The sequence below is a fragment of the Haemaphysalis longicornis genome, unplaced genomic scaffold (genome assembly GCF_048455015.1).
Source record: "Haemaphysalis longicornis isolate Haplotype H1 unplaced genomic scaffold, Haemaphysalis longicornis Haplotype H1 scaffold_2, whole genome shotgun sequence".
NCBI lineage: Eukaryota > Metazoa > Arthropoda > Arachnida > Ixodida > Ixodidae > Haemaphysalis > Haemaphysalis longicornis.
The window spans coordinates 201,366,229-201,385,925 of NW_027526295.1; the positions used below are offsets into that span (position 1 = coordinate 201,366,229).

The 19,697-nt window shown below is 48.2% G+C and overlaps 3 protein-coding genes across 5 annotated transcripts in view; 1 reads left to right on the forward strand and 2 right to left on the reverse strand.

Moving 5' to 3' along the window:
- Nucleotides 1–174: 174 nt before the first annotated feature.
- On the reverse strand, nucleotides 175–4,103 carry LOC144169785 (uncharacterized). 2 transcript variants are annotated; one of them, XM_077699129.1, is made up of 8 exons: nucleotides 3,908–4,103; nucleotides 3,685–3,828; nucleotides 3,524–3,601; nucleotides 3,177–3,238; nucleotides 2,016–2,264; nucleotides 1,825–1,897; nucleotides 1,543–1,692; nucleotides 175–540 (listed from the first exon to the last, which is right to left on the reverse strand). In XM_077699129.1, the coding sequence occupies exons 1-8, from the start codon at nucleotides 3,979–3,981 to the stop codon at nucleotides 372–374; spliced, it is 999 nt and encodes a 332-aa protein (XP_077555255.1). In that variant the 5' UTR covers nucleotides 3,982–4,103; the 3' UTR covers nucleotides 175–371. The 2 variants fall into 2 exon arrangements, with proteins under 2 accessions (XP_077555255.1, XP_077555254.1); XM_077699128.1 differs by having other exon boundaries at nucleotides 1,825–1,900.
- Nucleotides 4,104–4,240: 137 nt separating this feature from the next.
- Nucleotides 4,241–7,251, forward strand: Med4 (mediator complex subunit 4). Its single transcript, XM_077699133.1, has 6 exons — nucleotides 4,241–4,351; nucleotides 4,525–4,643; nucleotides 4,727–4,842; nucleotides 5,439–5,583; nucleotides 5,652–5,789; nucleotides 6,798–7,251. Exons 1-6 carry the CDS (start codon nucleotides 4,284–4,286, stop codon nucleotides 6,965–6,967), a joined length of 756 nt encoding a protein of 251 aa, XP_077555259.1. The 5' UTR covers nucleotides 4,241–4,283; the 3' UTR covers nucleotides 6,968–7,251.
- Nucleotides 7,252–13,101: 5,850 nt separating this feature from the next.
- Nucleotides 13,102–19,697, reverse strand: part of Ctrip (E3 ubiquitin-protein ligase ctrip) — a 60,303-nt gene continuing 53,707 nt past the window's right edge. For both annotated transcript variants that reach the window (XM_077699114.1, XM_077699113.1), the window contains exons 30-32: nucleotides 15,476–16,077; nucleotides 14,558–14,756; nucleotides 13,102–14,378 (exon numbers count right to left, since the gene is read on the reverse strand). In XM_077699114.1, coding sequence (XP_077555240.1) covers nucleotides 14,182–14,378; nucleotides 14,558–14,756; nucleotides 15,476–16,077 — 998 coding nt within the window. In that variant the 3' untranslated portion in view covers nucleotides 13,102–14,181. The remainder of the gene's footprint in view (nucleotides 14,379–14,557; nucleotides 14,757–15,475; nucleotides 16,078–19,697) is intronic.

A 19,697-nucleotide genomic window follows, 5' to 3' on the forward strand; every position in this document is an offset into this window, starting at 1 on the left:
GTTTCGGAATAGAGATCCGCAAAATGAAGACTCCAGAGATCCCCGTGGCACAGGCGAAAGTAAAAGGTAGGAGAAACCCTTTGCGAACCATGGTGCAAACAATTTCTTTTTTTTTTTTTTTAGATGTGTGTGCCGTACGCGTAGTCACACGAAAAAACATACACAAGACAGCACTTCACTGCATGGAAGTGGTTTATTGTACATACTAGTGTGCTCCAATATTGGAGATTGTTCCTTATTAAATATGAGCGAAAAATTACAAAAAGCTGGTGGCAACTGCCAGCAGTGGATTTTATGTCATCCATGTGACAACCACAGAAATCATGTACAGCGAAAAGCTTGCCTGATGCCCCAAGGCCACCCACATATCTTCACCTGTCACTGTGCAATTTGGCCTTAATGACCTCTTTGAACTGGGACAGAATCTTTGTTTCCCTCTTCTGACGCTCTTCTCGGTTGAACATAGCCAAGGCTCTCTTCTCGTCAGCACTGTAAATCTGGTTTTCTTTACGCAGACGCACAGCTTCCATGCGCCGATGCCTATTGGAAGAAAAAAGCAAAACAGGGAAAACAGAAACACATTGTTATATATATTATATTGCGCACACTCTAAGGCTTTATGATAACAGAAACAAAAGAAAAATCGACTTATAAAACAAACAAAGGAAGGTGATATGCAGACCTAACTTATCCAGTAGTGCAATAATTTTCCGAATATCTCCAGGATCTACATTTATTCTGCCACTGCAGAGCAAGAACCAATTGAGCCCAATAGCACGCCGTAGCTTTTGTTAAAATATTTCATAGAATCCAATATTGTATTTGAAAACCAAACTTTGCTTAACACCAAGCAAGACTGGGATGTTTGCGGCTTCCCTGTCGTTTGTTCGGCAGTAAAAAGTTTTATTTAGAAATCAACAAATCAAGCAATAATTTCTCAACCTGATTTTTCTCACAAATCAGGCAGTGGTGCACTCCAGCAGCAGTTGTAAGATCTAACTTGCCGGATGCATTGCTTGTATCCTGGCACACACACACACATCGATATACCCCAACGATGATCTTTTAGCAAGCTGCTACAATTTTCTTTCCCAGTTAGCGATGTTACAAGTGTCACAAATAACGGTGGAAAATATGGTCTTATCACATAAATACTGGTCGCTTCTTCTGGCCTTACCAGCTTCAAGAAACACCAGTTGCCACAAAATGCGGAATACTGCAAGTAAGGCTTACTAATCCTCAGTTGATATCAATACATCATGAAAAGTTGCTATGTAGGAAGAGAGTGCAGTGATCGAATATAACTCCCCCTTTCCCCTGCATTTACGGCTACCCCTTCACGCAAGTGCTCCATCACAAATTTGTAACGTATTCTAAACAAATAACAAATAAACTGCAACAAATTCCACATGCCAAAGCTTCCTTCAAGACTATAGCTCGGCCGGAGGATACACTTGGAGAACATAATTCACATTTAGCTAGTGTGTGTGTGGTTCCAAGCATAACTTGTAAGCCCTTTTAAGAAACCATTCAAGACCGTACCTGCTGCCAGACATGACGTATCCCACGGACTCGAAGGACTCAATCTCATTGCTGGTAAGGCCGATTTCACCTCTCCTCGGAATCCGCTTTCCTTCAGCCACATACGCTGCCATTGCTGCACCTTCTCCCGGTAGCAAAGCCTTGCCGTACCTAGGCGAGAAACACAAGTAAGACATTAACTTCACCGAGTGTCATTCAAGTTAAACAATGACTTATTTGCTTCCAAAAGTTGTAGAAGAGTGCTGTATTGTTACTATCGTAAGTACAACACGACACACTCACTCTTTGACAGTTAGCTGAACATGCTGCTTCGGAACGGGACCAATAACGTCTTCTTCACTGTCCGAAGTATCTTCTTCTAAGAGAAAGAAAAATAAAAAAGAACATCAACATCTCAGTTTGATTCAACAGAATGCACCACAACTTCTTCAAGATACGATTGGTGTCATATCACCATGCTTTCTAACACTCACTTCGTTTGTCGACCCACATTTCGAAGTCGCTGTCCCCGCCGGCTCCCCGTTTCTTGTGGGCCGAGCCTTCCGTGTCCGAGGAACTGGACGAGCTGGAGGAGCTGCTCTTGTGCCGGCGGTGCTTCTTAGTCTTCTTCTTGGACTCCTTCTTCTTGTGCTTCTTCTTCTCCTTCTTGCGCTTCTTGCTCTTGTGGGAGGAGGAGGAGGCTTCCCGGCTGTGCTTGTGCTTGCGCTTCTTGGACTTGCTCTCTGCAACAGCATTGAGCTCGGAGTTACATCGCTGCCCTAAAAGCTGTGAATGCTGAGCCTTAAAGGGGCCATAAAGACAACATTTTCTTATGCAATAGTTTTTGTGTTTTATAGTGCCCCCAGCACTTGACAGGCATCAAACAATGCTTTATTCACCAAGAAGTTAAACAATTTGAGCCCAAATTTCAATTGTCCCACTGCCTCACACGCTCCGTGACTTCAGCAATTAGAGGCAAATACCTAAAACGGAGTTAGCATATTGACTCCACGTAGTCCCCAAACTGTGCAATCCAACAGGAACTGGAAAACTGCTAAGAGGCAATGCCAAAACACACTTGGTTACCGTTGGCCGTCCTAGATGGTGCAGCTATGCTGCTCAGCAATCACTCAGTTTATTTATAAGTGACCGGACCTGTACATGCCGTATTTCGTTATGGTTATCATTTCGTGAAACATTGGGTAATGAAGGATCCCTGCCAGCAGTGTCATGTCAGAATCGTCTGCATGGCAGACGGCAAGGTTTCATAGCATGGGCCGGTGGCAATTCTGCACTCTTCTAGCAAAGAACATGTTTACGAGTAGGTTTGGAGCCTCTGTTGTTCACCCCACCATCCTTACTGCTATAAAAAAAAAATATGCACTTTTCGAGCTGGATCCCTGTCCAGGGTTTGATTTGATTTTGGAGTTGTGACACACAAGCACGCTGTGTGTCATAACTCCAGTGCAGGTGAATCCCATGCCCATTCTGTTCTCCTCATTATATAGCTTATCTTAGTGAAGTTTGAGTTAAAAGGGGCATGATTGTTATTTAAAGAGGCCGTCTTTCCAATAAAGCAAACTTGTATGTTGTCTTCATGGCTCCTTTAAACTTGGACTAGAAACAGATATAAGGGAAAGTTGGTGAAAGCTCACTTTTCTCGGCGTCCGCCGAGTCTGTGCTAGTTTTCTTCTTGCTTGCTTCATCGTCATCTGAACTGCAAAAAAAAGTTATGAAATAAAAAAATGCATCATCATCATCAACAGCCTACTTAGGTCCACTGCTGGACGAAGGCCTCTGGTAAAATGGTAATGCTCACTTTCACGCAAGCATACTTTAGCATAATTAGTAGTATCCTAATAATTATGCCACACTAACTCGCCCATGCTTCCAGAGATTCTCTAAGGAATCATAGTAATAAAGTTTTAGGAACAGACTGTCACACAGCGCGGCAGGTGAACGCTGCCAATCAAAATATAAAACGACAAAACTGCAAACGTACTTCACTGGTCGTTGCGGGGATTCCCCCCACATGCTGCGGACACCCTGGGCTCCTATTCGTTCTCTCTCCTGCCTCCTCCTGGAATTAGGCAGGAAAGAGAACACTTTAACATCGATCGGCCGCGCAGAGTTACGCGACCAGAACAGAAAGTCGTATCATACCTCGCCATGAAGCTGTCTGACATGTCCGGCAGGGGCTGCCTGAAGTTATGTGCCGGATTACCATCCTCTCGATCTTTTCTGGAAGTGTGTGCTTGGCCATCTTCCCGGTTCTCCCGATATTTTGAGGGCTCAGGGTCCGAATGCCTGCGAGTGACACTTCGTCAGGAGACCAACGTCGTAGTAGCGTTTAGCCGCGACATAACTAAAATCTGCTTTTACGCACCTGTAATCCTTTTTCTTGAAACTGTCGAAACCAAGCGTCGCCGCGGGAACCTGATAGCGAAGACCGCTACTCATGGTTCCCACAAGTTTATCGATCCCAGAGTCAAATGTGTTTTCTGTGAAGCATCGGAAACTTCCGCCTGTGTTTACTCGTCTACTGCGTTGACCCGACCTCGGCAGCTCGGCTTCTCCTCACAGCACGTTTGTAGCTTTTCTTTGGCTATTCATTTGATATTACCAAATAAATTTATTTTTTGAGCCATTCTTTTGTTTAATTATAAATTTTTATGAACACTGACTTAAAAATTTTATTGTGCTAGTAACGTAAGTATTTACCGTCTCTGGTTTTACAGAGCAAGCTTCATAAAAAGTCAAATATGGCAGCTCCCCAGAGTACTCGAGAGCAGCTGCTCCGGCTGGTTGACGATATTGAAATAATTGCCAAGTATGTAACGTCAAATGGCTATTAGTACAGTGTGACAGTAGATTAAATGTGGCGGCTGTAAGGTTTTAAAAAAAATGCGCGAGTTGTTTGGGCCGTGCAGCGCTAATCAACAATTTGATTTCACGCAGCGCGTCTCCGTCGTCTCTTCTCTGAAAATCTGCCATTTGTTTCAGAGAGCTGTTTGAAAACTTGATCGCTCCGAAAAATCAACGACTGTCGGCGGCCGAGCACAGCCAGCTTGCTGAACTGTTGGTTGCCAAGGACGAAGAACTGAAACAAACGCTGGTGGTCGGTAAGTCCGGAAATAAATACCGGCGCCTGGGGCTCCTGCCGTTCTACAAGCACTCATGTTGGCCGTTATGTCTTTGCTCTCAGCCGCGGGGCAAGCGGAAGTCCAAAAGACTATCAACAGCCTTCAGGAGGAAGTTGAAAAGCAAGACCATGACATTCACTTGCTGCAGTGGCAGCTCAAAGAAGCGGAACATTTGCTGGTGCGTACTTTGGGTGTCGGGTGTCAGGGTCGCTAACACCCCTCTCGCACAAAAGGAGGAAGAACTCGAGAAAAGAAAAATCGGGGTCGGTTATTAAATGAATTGGCCATGCCGACGGGCATTACCACGTTTTACTGCTCCGTTATGTTTTCTCAGTATTGTTCCCTTCCTGCGGTCAGGAGCTGCTCATTTTTGTCATGTTGGTACGCTATGCTACCATGTCACAGTCCATAAGCATCATATATGTAGGCCTATTTTTTCACGCAACTATTTCGCCTAACGCGGTGATCTTTTTAGTGAGGTATGTAGCTACAAATAACCAAGAAAATTGACATAAAATGCACTTCTGATGCACTGTCCCACAGTAAGTTTGGAGCAAAAAAAAAAAAAAGCATAAAGCTGAATCCCCCCCTCTCCCCCATTGTATACATTTATTTTTGAAGCCTAGCAAAAGTCAAAAGTGCTGTGCTTTGCATGACATTCTGAACACATCATGTGTCTGAGCTGTAGAGAATGGTGCACAAGTGGAAAAGGGCCAGAAAAGATGTAAAAAGAAACTGTGTCGACGATGACGTCTAAACCAGCCTCAATTTCAGTCGACCGCCATCTACCAGGCCAAGCAGAAGCTGCAGAGCATAGAGAAGGCGAACGCTCGGGCGGTCTCTTCCGAAGAGCTCATCAAGTACGCCCACCGCATCAGCGCCAGCAATGCCGTGGCAGCACCGCACAACTGGCAGCAAGGTAAGGGGACGCAATGCCCGTTTGGCTCTGCCGTTCCATGACCACACCTTCCCTGGTGGCTTTCTCAGGTGACCCCCGGCGGCCCTACCCGACCGATATAGAGATGCGGCAGGGGTATCTTGGCCGCCTGAGTGATCTGCCCCTCTCGGGCCCCCCTCTTCAGCCCCAGGGAAGCCTGGGAGATTTGAATGCGGCTCGCCATCACGGTAAGGCTGCACCAAATTGCGTTGTTCGGACAGTTGTTTTCCTGCATTAACACATCTTCACAAGCACTACAAACACCAAAATTTAGCTGCACTCTTGGTTAGCTTTCATTTGCTAAACTGTGAAAGCTGCCGAGAAAACTGGCAGTTTCAGACGTACTCGACGTTTGTTTTTCGCGCCGTTTGTGGCTGTGCCATGGTGATGAGACAGTGTACACGTATGAAATGAATTGGTGTGAATATCGTTGCTGTGGTCTCTTTGAAGTCATTCGTATTTTGCATCTTTACCTTTGTTACGTAAATTTATTTTTCTAATTCTGTACTGTTTTTCACCTTTGATGAGTCAGTTAAATTATCGCCTTCTTTATGTTCAAATTCCTACTCCCTTAGTATCCTGTGGTGGAGCTGTAAGTATCCATAAGTGAAGTCCAATAATTGACCTAGGGTGGGATGTCCAGCAGTTACTTCTATTGGGCTAGAATAGCATCAGCGTCAGTGGTTAAATTCAGGGGCAGCAATCCTGGGCAGATTCAAGCTTTCTGTTTTGTCTCGCTAGGCGATGGCAGTGTGCTTGGTGAAAAATATATACGTTCCCCTTAAAAACGCGTACAATTGAGCCTCAGGTTCCGGGAACTGCAAAAAACAGCTTGGTAATTACAATACTAAATGGCAGTGGTTTATGTTCAAAGCATACCAATTTCTACCACATTGCACATATGTATATGTTCCCGAGTAATCAAACATAATTGTTGGTACTGCGACGCTGGCATTTGCGATTGTGTCAACCGATGGCTATATATTGCCATCAATTTCCTGCAAGTGGTGTGGATTTTAGGCTGTTATAATGATGACAATAAAATAAAAGATACAATGAGGTATTGCTTTACTGTCAAGTTAGCCGTGGCAGCTGACTCATACTGTTTTGCCTTAAATTTAGTAGCTATGGTTAAAATCGCAGCGAGAAGTGGAACGGCGGCAGCAAGTAATGTTTTGAATACGTCTTCCCTGCAGACCAAAACCCACTGGGCCAGTCGTTCTCGTGGCAGATTGGAGGCGACATCAAGCCGCCCATCTCGAGCAACCACAACTCTGTTGGCATGGATGCCAAAAGCAAGGAGAACGAAGACGTCGAGGTGATGTCGACAGACTCCTCCAGCAGTTCATCCAGCGACAGCCAGTAGTGGGTGGACGCACCTCTCGGGTTGCTTCCTCTGTATATATCAACCAGGGTTCCATGAACCAACTGACAAGCTACTCATCATGTTTATATAATTCTCCATCACCCCTACACATTGTACATATGCAGGCATTCCACAGCACCACAAAGTGGAATGTACAAGACGGCTGTTCTCAGCTTGTTGCCAATATAAACCATGTCAGCAGTGTTGACTACCTGGTTTGTGTTATTTAATGGGTGTTCATCAAGTGCCGTGCTTGCAGTTTCAATAAAAAAATAATAAACGCATACTTTTACGCCACATTTTTTTTCTTTTCAGGTATTGTAGGTTTGCATTGCTCAGAGTGACTGTTTGACATTTTTTTGCACCCTTCTCATTGTGTAGGTTGCACTTGTTCTTACTGCTCTTCTTGTACAGGTGGCTGGTCAGCTTCGACCAGAGAACAAAGTGAGGGGAATTCTACATACTGTGGCTTACTTTGGCAAGATGTGGCCTCTTGTGCCCGTGTTCGTACCCTTTTGCTTGACACCAGAACTGATTAATGTTTTCTTGAAATGGACACAACTCAAAACTTTGCCCCTGTTCGACTCCCATGGCTGTAGCTTAGTAAAAGTGGACCTTATGCACTCGTTGTGGACTTAAAAACGTCGGCAACCGGTAGATGCAGCTCAACATACGAGTTTGACATTCCAGGCACGTTGGTGGTAGGCTAAAGGTAAATATGTAACCACACATTAAAGCTGCGGCATAAAGCCGGGTTCAGAATGTTGCTGAAACTGTCATATCTTTAAATAATGACGTCATTTCACGTCTCAGCCAACCGAACTGCATGACACACCGTTTTTTTACGTCCATAGCTCGCGATATGGTTGTTATTTCGGTAGTCTGAACATAGCCTAAGGTGCCCACTCAAGTGGATTGATCAGTGATGACAACTGCTGCTGCAAGGAGAAAACAACCGTTTCATAAATCCCCATTACGTGGTGGTGACATCAACATTCCGACCCACAAACCCACTCCAAGGGATTTGCAAGTGATGATGACACCAGGCCATTAAGCTTCGACGTCAACATAACCAGCCAAGAGACTCGCATGCTAAAACCACATGTTAGATAAACAACAAAGCACATACCTGCAGGGGCATTGGTCAACGCCAACACACAACGCAAAGGACCACGCGCTGCTGGGCAACGCCTGGCCATGCGTAATGGCACCAATGTGTTTCATAGCACACGCTCTGCATTCTGCTGTCGAGAGTCACCAGCAAGCCGCACAACCCCGTGTGACAGTATGTGTTGCACCACTATGGGGACAAAGCCAGTACCCCTCAGATAAGACAATTGGGGCCACAAAAGAAGACATCGGAGGAGTGGATTGACATTGCTGAACGCACTGTGTGAAAATTCTAAGGATTCCGGTCTAGAACAAGAAATGCTACGATGGGAATTCTAAAAAAGCGCCTACTCAATCACAAAACTGCAAAGCACACCTCACAGAAAACTCTTGTTCCTCGCAGCGCAAAACTCAGCAGAGCACTCGGTGGCGCCCGATTGTACACGTTTTTCACAGCTGCAACTTGCAAGATGTGTTTAGGTGTCCTGTAGGTCTTCCTTGCTGTACGAAGATTCCACATTTCTCGGTAAAAACTAGGACAGGCACCTTTATACAATAATCTCCATCACAGTGTCAGTGATTACACTCACAGTAAAGCTTCACTTGAACATTTCAGGTAAACTACTGACATCCCGTGATAGCACAGCACTGCACCCGATAATAATGTTCTAGTTTAAATGTTTCAGTTCAACCTATCTCTTTTTTTTTTTTTGCAGGTAGAATGGCTGTACAACTTCTGTTTCTATGAAGTTGCTATTTGGGATGTCTTTGCCACTTTTAGTATAGTGTGTAGCTGAAGCCGCACCTGCTTTTTGGGGGGCTAACATACCGCATTTGTCGCGGAGCCACAGCTTCAACCAGCATGTGCTGGTTCCACTATCTTCAGCAAACAAGGAATTTTGTGATTACTTAACTCCAAGCATTAGAAAGACGCCGGGAAAGCATTTGGTACCCTTCAGCCAGTAATTGTGGCAGAGTGCAGCGAAACATTGACCTACTTTCTCAGCTTGTAGTCTTGATTGATTACGAGGTTTAACACGCTGACGCTACACAGGCGATGAGGCGCGCTGTAGTGGAGGGCTCCGGATTAATTTCGACCACCTGGGAATCTTTAGGGGGCACCGAAATTTTGGGGGCATGACTGTTTTCACCCAACCACCACTCCCCAACATTACCACACAGCAGTGGGTGGAGTTGCTGGCCAGCTCCGACCCTTCTACCCAATGCATGTTGGTACAGAGGGCAGCGCCAACGGGTCACCTCCAAAGCACCTTGGACTGACGACACCTCTCACCAGGCGGGCACCCTAATATCACACTTGCTGTCTTAAAGTTTATTCAACCAATTGCCTCCATCAGGAAAGCGACTGCTGCAGCCGGAAATCGAACCCGCGTCCTCGGGCTCAGCAGCACAACACCTTAGCCACTGCGGCGGGTAGTTTGTAGTTTCGCTGTATGCTTTAGGAAAGAAACACATGTACTAAATTTGATTAACTACTAGTGCACATAGATTTCAGTTCACTAAAGTTACACTTAAAAGGACACTAAGGCCAGTTCAGGACATTGTCAATAACCTTATGCTATTGGACTGCGTAGATCACGTCTGAGTTTTCCCACACATCTTCGCTTCTGATAAGGGTGCAATTAAAAGTGCCGCTTCCCTCATACCATGCTTTCTGCCGATTCGCTGGCATTAAATATGACAAGACTGACAAGTCCGCGAGGACAATTTTAGCAAATTGAATCTGTACAACCACTGTTTGAACAAGCAAAAAGTTATTTTTAACCTGGAAATAGGTTGGAAAAAACACATTGCAAACCAGTGTGACAGGACAGTACAGTAAAGCCTCGTTACAAGAGACTATTACGAGACACTTGGTTACAAGGTACATTTGAATGAAGACTGGTTAGTTTTCCAATGTTTGCCTTGTTAGCAACATCGCAACAACGGACCTTGCGACACATTTTCCTGGTCCCCGAATGTCTCTTGTAACAATGTTTTTGCTGTAGTTGGTGCAGTAGACATAATTACACGTTGTTTTCTGTTCTCTCGCCCATCAGACATTCAGCAAATAGTCAAGTCCTGCATTACACGGATTGAAATGCACTATACAGCCACAAACAAGACCAACAAATTCCAAGCAGTGTTCTCTATATAAACTGTTTGGTACCCCCTCACTCCGACAAAAGGGGAGCTCAATCGTAAGTGTGCTTCCGGCAGCAACTGCGGCAGCCAGAATGATCCACGGCCTGTAACAAAATCTCTCACAGCAATACCTGAATGAGCAAAGCTGTGTGGGACTTCATCGCAAATGCTACACGTGAGAGAGAAGCCTTGCAGCAAAGCAAACTTGATGGAGAGTCAATGATGATTATGGGTTTTAACAGCACAAGGCCAACGAGGACAGAGCACCAAAACATGGTTAAAAGAAAGTAGTGTAAAAGTAAATACTAAAATCAACAGGAACAAAAGTGAAACGAATTACAGGAAAAAGAGATGGCTGATGTATAGGGCATTTAATTATGCATAACACAAAATTATCTTCAAAATTGAATCTTGGCTAGGTATTTAAAGCACGTTTAAAAGGAATTATCGGATCGTAAGATAAAAAGTACAATGGATGGAGTTGGATATGTGGTCGGTAGTGTTTCTGGAAGTGTTTGCACTGCACCTGCTGCACAGGGGTCTTGGAGAAACACTGGGCAGGTAGGAGTGGGTTGCATGTGCGTGGCCTACCTGTAACCTGGACAAGGCTACTTCAAAGAAGTCTCCTATGAACAATAGTGCAAATGGTCACGTAACCTACATGCTCCTGTTAGTGCATCCATAACCGATATTGACCTAGCTGCCACATTACATCGTTGAGTTGCAGAAGAGGCCATTGCAGCAAAGCCAACTTTATTGCAAACCCAATGTTGCAAACCCAACGCAGTGGGTGCCCAGAAAAGGGCACCCGCCGCGGTGGCTCAGTGGCTAAGGCGTTGCGCTGCTGAGCACAAGGACGCAGGTTCGATTCCCGGCCGCAGCGGCCGCTTTTCTGATGGAGGCGAAGAGCAAAAATGCCGGTGTGTACGAGATTTCGGCGCACGTTAAAGATCTTCAGGTGGTCAAAATTTATCCAGAGTCCTCCACTATGGCGCACGCCTCATTGCCTGCGTTACAGTGGTACGTTAAACCCTACAATTCATAAAAAACACCCGCATTTCCCCGAAGGGGAGCATGGGGAAGTGCAAATGCACGGGTGATGCTATGAGGGGGAGTTATGTTGAACTGTGTTGGCATTCGCCCGTTAGTTGCATTCAACACCCCCGCATGATAAAGTGGGGATTCACACACCCCGTTAGTCGTTCTCTGGAAATCTTGGTGAATTAAAGTGTATGTTCGAGGAGATCACACACACACGCAAGTAAAGTGAAACGACAGTATTCTTTATTCAGCACTTGTTGGTGTTGTCATTGTAGTTGACGGTCATTATGACCGCCTTGTGGTCACTGAAATGTACGGTCAAGAGTTGTTGCAAGACCACGCGTATCAGACAGTTCCTCGCAAAGGCCAGGTCGATGTAGCTGCCGTTGATGGTGGTGGGAGCCTCTAGCGGTAGGCACGTCATGGAGTGGTTGGCGAGCATGTATTCCATCAACCACTCGCCGCCCTTTCGCACGTCCACGTTAAAGTCCCCAACAACCACGACCGGGTTCGAGGGCTTTACGCGCCTGGCCACACTCTCCATCGCCGCGTCCACGTATTCGACGACATCGTCGCGCGAGATGTTTGGCGCGAAGTAGAGGGTGACGACCACAATTCCATCGCCCGAGTACGCGTCGGTGTAGACGGCACTGTACGGCGACTCGTCCCTGACCAGCGAGGTGGACACGGCGTGCGACACGAGGTTCGCGTAGACGTGACCGACGAGGTAGACGCCGCAGTACTCGCCCCGACTTCCGCTCCTGGCGAAGCAGCAGTCGTCGATGGGGAAGTGGGAATGCACGGGTGATGCGAAAGAATTCTTCTTGGCCAATCGCCCTAAGTGGGTATGTGCTAAAGAAATTAGGAACTCTTCTTGGCCAATCGCCCTAAGTGGGTATGTGGTGCGGACGGACGGACGGCGGTGGACGCGTGATTCAGGGTCGCTTAAGAAGTGCATTCGCACTTAAAAAAAAGGGCACCCTTTTCCTTTAGTTCAAGTGTTCCGTTAGCACTTTCGTGATAACCACAACTGCCCTGGCTCTCAGCAGACCTTTAAAGATAGCACTCCCACCCCTACCGACATGACAAGTTGTTGCAAGGTTTCCACTAATTGTACATTGTGTTCCTTCGGCATCGTGAACGCCAAGTGCGGATGGAAAAAGAAAAAATTCACCCGCATTTCCCCGAAGGGGAGCATGGGGAAGTGCGAATGCACGGGTGATGCTATGAGGGGGAGTTATGTTGAACTGTGTTGGCATTCGCCCGTTAGTTGCATTTAACACCCCCGCGTGATCAAGTGGGGATTCACACACCCCGTTAGTCGTTCTCTGGAAATCTTGGTGAATTAAAGTGTATGTTCGAGGAGATCACACATCTCTGTTTTTCAGAGGTGTCCATTTGAAAGATGATAAAGAATGATTAAAAAGGCAGCTTGCGATATGGTTGGATTTGCGCATGTTTTGAAATTGTAGCACGGTACCGCTTATAGTGCAGATTTTTGAGGCTCCCACAACATGTTATAAGCAATCTACACTGTTGAAAGTTTCTTCAAATCTGGAGTAAAGGCTATACTGTTAGATTCCCCATTGGAATTTTATTTGCTAGTTTGATTCAAGCTGAAATTTCATTGTTTGCACACATCTAACGTCAACCAGCAGGTCTGTAGCTTTAAGAGGTAGGTCTTTTGCAGCTGAAGCAAGGCACCTCATGTTCCACCCCAGAAAACTGGATCTTTATGGTACTACTGTACTGTACAGTGCAACGACAGTCTAGAAACTCTCCACTCTGGCAGCAATTGGCACACTGCCTAGAACAGGCTTGGCCACCACCTTCAAGGGTCAAGGTTCACATCTCTCAATTTTATTGTTCCAACTCATTTACAGAGGCTTCCATCGTGTGCTCCTTTTAACTTAACTGAACTAAAAGCAAGCGAACAGACTCCCTTGAATGAAATGTCAGAGCTCTTTCCCAGTCATCAAAAAAAGCACATGGTAGGTGCACCGCACTTGCACACACACGCACAAGATTGCTGTCCCAAAGCAGTCTGCTTCCTGGTGGCCTTTGACGACAACACTCCATCATCACCATCATCGTCCACTGCCACACCTCACTCATTGGGGGGCACACAGCGACCCACGCGGGGACGTTCGGTTGCCATCACGGGGCCACGGTGTGCGGGGAGGGCGAGACAACCAAGGCACTAACACCAAGGCTCGATGGGGGGTGCAAAGAAGGAAGGGAAGGGGGTGGAGAACAACATTCTTCTGCATTGTGCAACAGGGGAGGAGCAATGGGCAAATGATTCTCGTGCGACGATGCTAGACCGAGATGAAATCGGCAGCTGGACTTTTTCACTGCCAAATGTCGCGGGAACATGCGGCGCTACAGCACCTGCATTCCTGCCACAATCCTTCGTAAGCAAGGAAGAACTGCCGCAATGTGCCAACAAAAAACAAAGCCTAGCCAAGTTTTCTCTGCCCTGGATGCAAACTCAAACGGGCAAGTAGCCTCTGAAATGCTAAGTGCAAACAACAACAGTTCAACAACCTAAACAATAACATAAGGAATAATGTTCCGCGATATGTGTGCGGCCGCTCAAACTGCCATTTCTTTCCCCCCCCCTTTCCACAAGGACCCAAAAAGTGTTTCAGAAGTTCATCCTCTCCTCTAGGGCTCCTCTCTCGGGCAGGCCAAGCATGCAGCAAATGAAAGAATGCACACCGAGGCGCACATAAGACACTGTAATGAAAAAAATGCACATGGGAGCAAAGAGAGGAACAGGTGCACACAGAAAAACAAAAAAGGGGGAGGGGAGGTGCCAAGTCCAGGGGGGTGTGGGGAGCAAACAACGGTGTGGGTGGTGGGTGCCTTCTCTCTGCCGCGTCCCTCCTCCTCCTCCTCCCGGTGGTGCCACTCCCTCAGGAGAGGTGGAACGAGTGCTGGCCCTCGCTGGCGGCCACCCGCAGCCGCTCGCGCATCACTCTAACGTCCGAGTAGTCTGGCAGCTTCAGGTAGTTGACGCAGGTCATCACAGAGGGAAGGTAGTCGTCGGGGTTCTCGTTGGGCTCAAAGGTCTTGCGCACAATGGTCAGCGGGGGGCTCAGGCTCTTGAAACCTGCACAGGGACACACAGCCAGTCAGCACCGCCTCACAATCACCTTTCTCTCGTTTCATCGCTACCATTGCGATAGTAATGCCGCAAGGGTTTCACGCCAAGCTCCAAAAATGTCGCCCACCCACAAGATTTACTGTCACCCGCCCAAGTGCACCCCCAGGCACATCTCGAGGCCTCACCTCCGACAGGCAGCCGGGGAGACCCGGTGACGAACTGGAGGAACGCCCTCTGCTCCTCTGCCCGGTAGCTGCTGAGGATCTCGAAGAGGAACTTGATGGCCCGGCTGTCGTGGCTGTAGCCGTGGTCGGGCCGGCAGCAGTCCATCAGGCTCTTCACCTCCCACAGGCTGGGGCCACTGCCACAGAAGAGCTGCTCCAGCTGCACCGGGATCGTGATGGAGGGAGATCAATAACCGACCTTGGCTTCAGGCCACCTGTCTCTCGAGCGGGCAGTCAGAAAATATGTTCTACACACAGGCACAGCTGGGTTAACAAAGCAGCTAACGCACAACACAATCCTGATGAGGCAAAAATGGTGCATTACAGAATCTTATAAAAATGTGGCTTGGCATACTTTTGTGCTAGCACACTTGAGCTTGGTCGAGCTACTACTGTATACAAAAGAAGAAGGGGAAAAAAAAAAGCGCATCACAACTCGTTTGCAGATTCCTTCAGAGTTAAAATGGCTCCACAAGCGGCCGTGCCACATCATTCACTTGAAAACTTGGACTGCTTATTAGCTATGGCAGCGAATGATTAGCTGCTATGGCAGCAAAAGCTATGGCAGCGAAAGGGTACAGTTAGCGGTTAAGTGCATTAGAATGCTAGCAGGAGCTGATATCGAGGATTAGTTCTCGTTGATTTGCTGTGCCCGCCACAGGGCAAGAATGCATTCATAACCATAATTTGGCTCATTGTATACAACCAACTTTGGCCAGTGAACTATTTGAATTTGCACTATCCCAAAATTCAAACCAGCCGTAACAGTATCACACAGATTCTGCTGCGAACTTGCTCATTGCACACTCAGCTCAACACAAACATCATGCGACCCCTCAGACCGTTAAGAGAGAGAGGGTGGCGCAGCGCGCGACGCACCTCGTCGGCGTAGAAGAGCGCCAGCTGGGCGAGGGGGAAGACGGCCTCGAAGCCCTCGCGGAAGGCCTCCATCTGGCGGCGCACGCCCTCCAGGGCGGCCCAGTGGACGGCCAGGGTCAGGTACTGGGCCAGATTGTGCACAGTCACCCCGATCTGGGCGCCTCCCCGCCTCAGCTCCAGCTGCTGGCCCCCTCCGGGCAGGGTGAAGTCCAGGCCCAGCAGCTCCACCTGGCAGCCGTCCAGCTGCAGGGCGTCCACCCGCCGGCGCACGCAGGCGGGGCTCAAGCTGCGGTCGCGCTCCAGGCGCCGCTTCTCCTGCACCACCTGGTGCAGCTGGCGCAGGGAGCGCGCCAGCCCCGGGTCGATGGCGTCCATGTCGGCCAGCGAGAGCGAGCCCTCCTGGCCCAGCATCCACTTGTACATGGCCAGCGAGAGGGGCAGGTCCAGCATGCGCGAGTCCATCAGGGCCTTGGCCACAAACTTGCCCAGCAGCTTGAAGCGCGACCGCACCTTGCTCACGTGCCCCACCTTGGCCCCCCGCCCCAGGGGCAGCGGGAACAGGCCGCACGGGCTGTGCACGTACCGCACGGGCTCCTCCCCGCCTGCACGGGGCACAACGCGCTCCCCCCGTCACCACACACCGCACCACCGCTACGTTCTGCTACATTTGCACCTGCCCTCAAACGGGGTGCCGGTTCTGCACATCACTGCTGGTGAGAACACGCAGGCGTGTTAACGGGTTCTCCAGTCTACGGTGGTCTGCCATGGCATTCCAAACACCAATACCCCAATCGTAAACCTTGCAATGCAGAAATGAAAGGAGCTACATCCAATGAAACTGCATTCAAAAATTCAAAGTTTGGTAGCGCTGGCAAAATATGAAGCTGTTACAAACAAAAAGGCATTCCAGCAACTGAAACCAAGCTATAGTATTTACTCATGTAATGCTCGAAACCCCAATGTGAGCTGCCAAAACTGAGTTTTTGTTTCCTCGCATAATCCTTGCATCCCCAAAATTGCAACGGCAAAAGTCGTCTACTCACGAAACACGCACGATGCCGGTGCTCGCACCACTCCATTTGGTGGAGTGCGCAGTGTATCCAGGCACGCCAGGCGCATGGCAGCCTAGCACCATCTCTCAAACGCTACTCACACTGTTGTTGAGCCAATTTTGCGTGTACTTTACTAGGCGGCATTCGCACAGTGTCTGGTCGTCCCTTCATTGGAGGAGCAGCAGTCGAGAGCTCGCTTTCTGCCATTTCTACGCTGGAGTCAGTGCTCTTCCGCCATGGGGCGGTACACCAGTTGTACAGCCGCTTTCAAGCTGGAAGCTATCGAATACGCTATAAAGAGCGGCAACTGCACCGCAAGCAGGCCCTTCGGTGTCTACGAGTTCAGCAAGAGCTACCAGAGACGGCTGCACGAGGAACTGAAGGCGACCAACAAGAAGCACAAAGTTAAAGGAGCTCCACACTGAGCTGGCTGTCATTCCAGGTGGCTTTAAAGGAGCCATGAAGAGAAAACAAAAGTTTGTTGTATTCGAAAGATTAGGTGTTTCATAGTACCCCAAGCGCTTTCCCGGAAGCAAATGATGCTTTATTCACTGATAAATAAGGCAATTTAAGCCAAAATTTTAAATCTCCCGCTAAAATTGAACATTCCGTGACGTGTACAATGGCGTCATAGAGCCGGTCCATGAAACAGATACTTAGTATGTCGACTCCATATAGCACCCACACGCGGGAGTCGATCGAGACGGCGGCCATTTTAAAAATACTAGTAAAACCTAGTGCACCCGCAGCCCTGACATGGAATCGCCTGATCCGGAGAACAAAACTCTCGCCGAGGAGCTCGGGCTTGCATTTAACAACCTCACACCACAAAAACGCTCAATGCTTCTAAGTGCACGAGCGGCAAGAGTTGTGGGATACGCGGTGGACGGGAAAGCGACCATTCCGCGATAGCCACAACAGACGAACGCCCAGCCGTCGGCACCGCTGCCTCGTCAGCCCTGTCGCGACGGACGAATATAGACTGGTACGTATGTGCCGTATTTTGATTACGGTTAATAATAGTTCAATTTCAGTAGCAGTATCACTTATGCCAGTTGGCCGGTGTCGTGTATGGAAAGCCGTTCGCGCGAGCTCTCTGCATCGACCAGAAAGATACAAGCGTCAATGCGCGGTGTTTACAGCATTTTTTTCCCCAAGGTCAGAGCGATTTGACGAAGTCGGCGACGAGCGCCAGCATGTCCCAGGAGAGAGCTAACGTAAGGGTCCCTGCCGTTACTGAACAAACTGAAGTTTTCAGTGGTTGTAAACTGGAAACGAGCTCGTAACGACAGCAGCAAGCCAACACCATTCGAAACTTACGCGACGACTGGCACTATCTCGTCGCTTCTTGCTGTTCCTTACTCCCCCCTTTTCTATTTTTACCTTTGCTGGTTGGCGATATGACAGCCAACCTCCTGTGAAGGGATTACGATACGAAGCAAGGTCGCGGCTGTGCGTGCTGGAACGGTTCGTTGGCCCCGAAGAGCCTCGAACCCGAAAATTCGTCTGCGTGACGGCGAGATGTCGAGCTCGGCCGGCGCTAGTTTCGTACGCATTGGCGCACACGCTTGCGAGTTCGTTCGGACCTTTAACCGTTTACTCCACCGTTATTTGTCATAAAAAGAATGTGCAGTATGTTTCACGGGCATTTAGCTCGCTATGCAAGCTGTAAGCCCTGCCTAACATGCGTTTGCTTTTGCCGGCCTCCGCCAATCGCAGAGCATTCCCAAGTGACATCACAGGTTCTGTTGCGGCAAATGAGCTGGTGGGTCGCATGGTCATTTCCTTTTTTCCTAATTATGTAGCTTATTTGAGCGAAGTTTGCGTTATAAGTGGTGTCGTTATGGTTTTAACGAGGCAATCTTTCGAATGAACCAAACTTGTGTTTTCTCTTCATGGCTCCTTTAAAGGGACACTGAAGTGAATTTGTCAAGCTCCCGTTTTTGCTTGCACTGCGTAGACTGGCTCAAATTAGCACACTTTTCATCGTTTATCCGGTTGACAAATCGGTAATTATTTTACAAAGCGCGAAAGAAGAAAAACTACCATGCGCGGTTTGCGGCGGCCGCACCAACTAAGGCTGTGACATTGAGAGGAGGGGCGCCGTGATTGGACGATGCCCAAGGTTAGCAATCACACAAGTTTCAGTTTCGGTTTCGGTTCTGTAAAACATAACCAATGGCTTTGTTGGATGGGCATTCTCAATATCACAGTAATCATCGTACCGCGCTTCTGCCATGTTGTCGGCTGTAAAATGCACAAGTTAAGCCTCCCAGGACGGCTTGTAGTCGTAGCATTCACTAGCCGAGACCTACGCAGTGCATGAACGCCCTCCGCGTACCCGCAGACGCCCAAATGTCATGCGCTTTTCCCCCATATTTGGAGCTTGCCTCCCTCATGCCTGTATCGTAAAAAGCGTGTTCGCACCAGGCCAAGGGTCTGTTCATTCTGGCCTGTGCCCACTGCCTGCAAGCAGTCGGTGCTTATGGCAACAGCACGCCAACGAGAACTCGCTAGCGCGCCAGTGCCAGCCTGCGCGCGTTTTGTGAACCAGTTGGTGTCGCCATGAACGTTGCGGCCGCAAAAAAGGTGAACTCAATATAGAAAACATCGGCGGAAAACAAAAAAGTTAACTTACAAAAAAAAAAAAAAGCACGTACCCGCGGGGATTCGAACTCGTGACTCGCAAAACATTTGCGGTGAATTCCTAGCGCCCCAGACTGCTAGGCTACGAAGCGGGACGCGAATGTCTTGCTAATATAGGGTATATATTGTACAACTGGTTTACACTTTTATTTAGTTTTGGCGTTTCAAGCCGCTTAGGTGACTATTTGTTGTACTGCGATCGTGCAGTAAGCGTCGCCCGAGTTTCCACAGTAGCTCACGTCTAGCAATTGCATTTCGTAGACAGAAAAGCGTTCGCAGATGCGTAGTCGTGCTGCTGACCGCTGTGCTTGTTCGCCCAGCGCAAAAAAGTGCTTCCCGCGCCCTAGTTTTACGCTGTACGGTAAAAATATCAGTTGATTTTATTTGCTTAGTACCTATATTGACTTCGCTGACTCTTCTCCCGCCTTCAAGAGGCCTTATATTTTCCTACTGGCGTACCAGTCAGCGAAGCGTCGCATGTGCAGCGCTTGTGTGAAGCGACCTTGACTTGGAGCTAGATACAG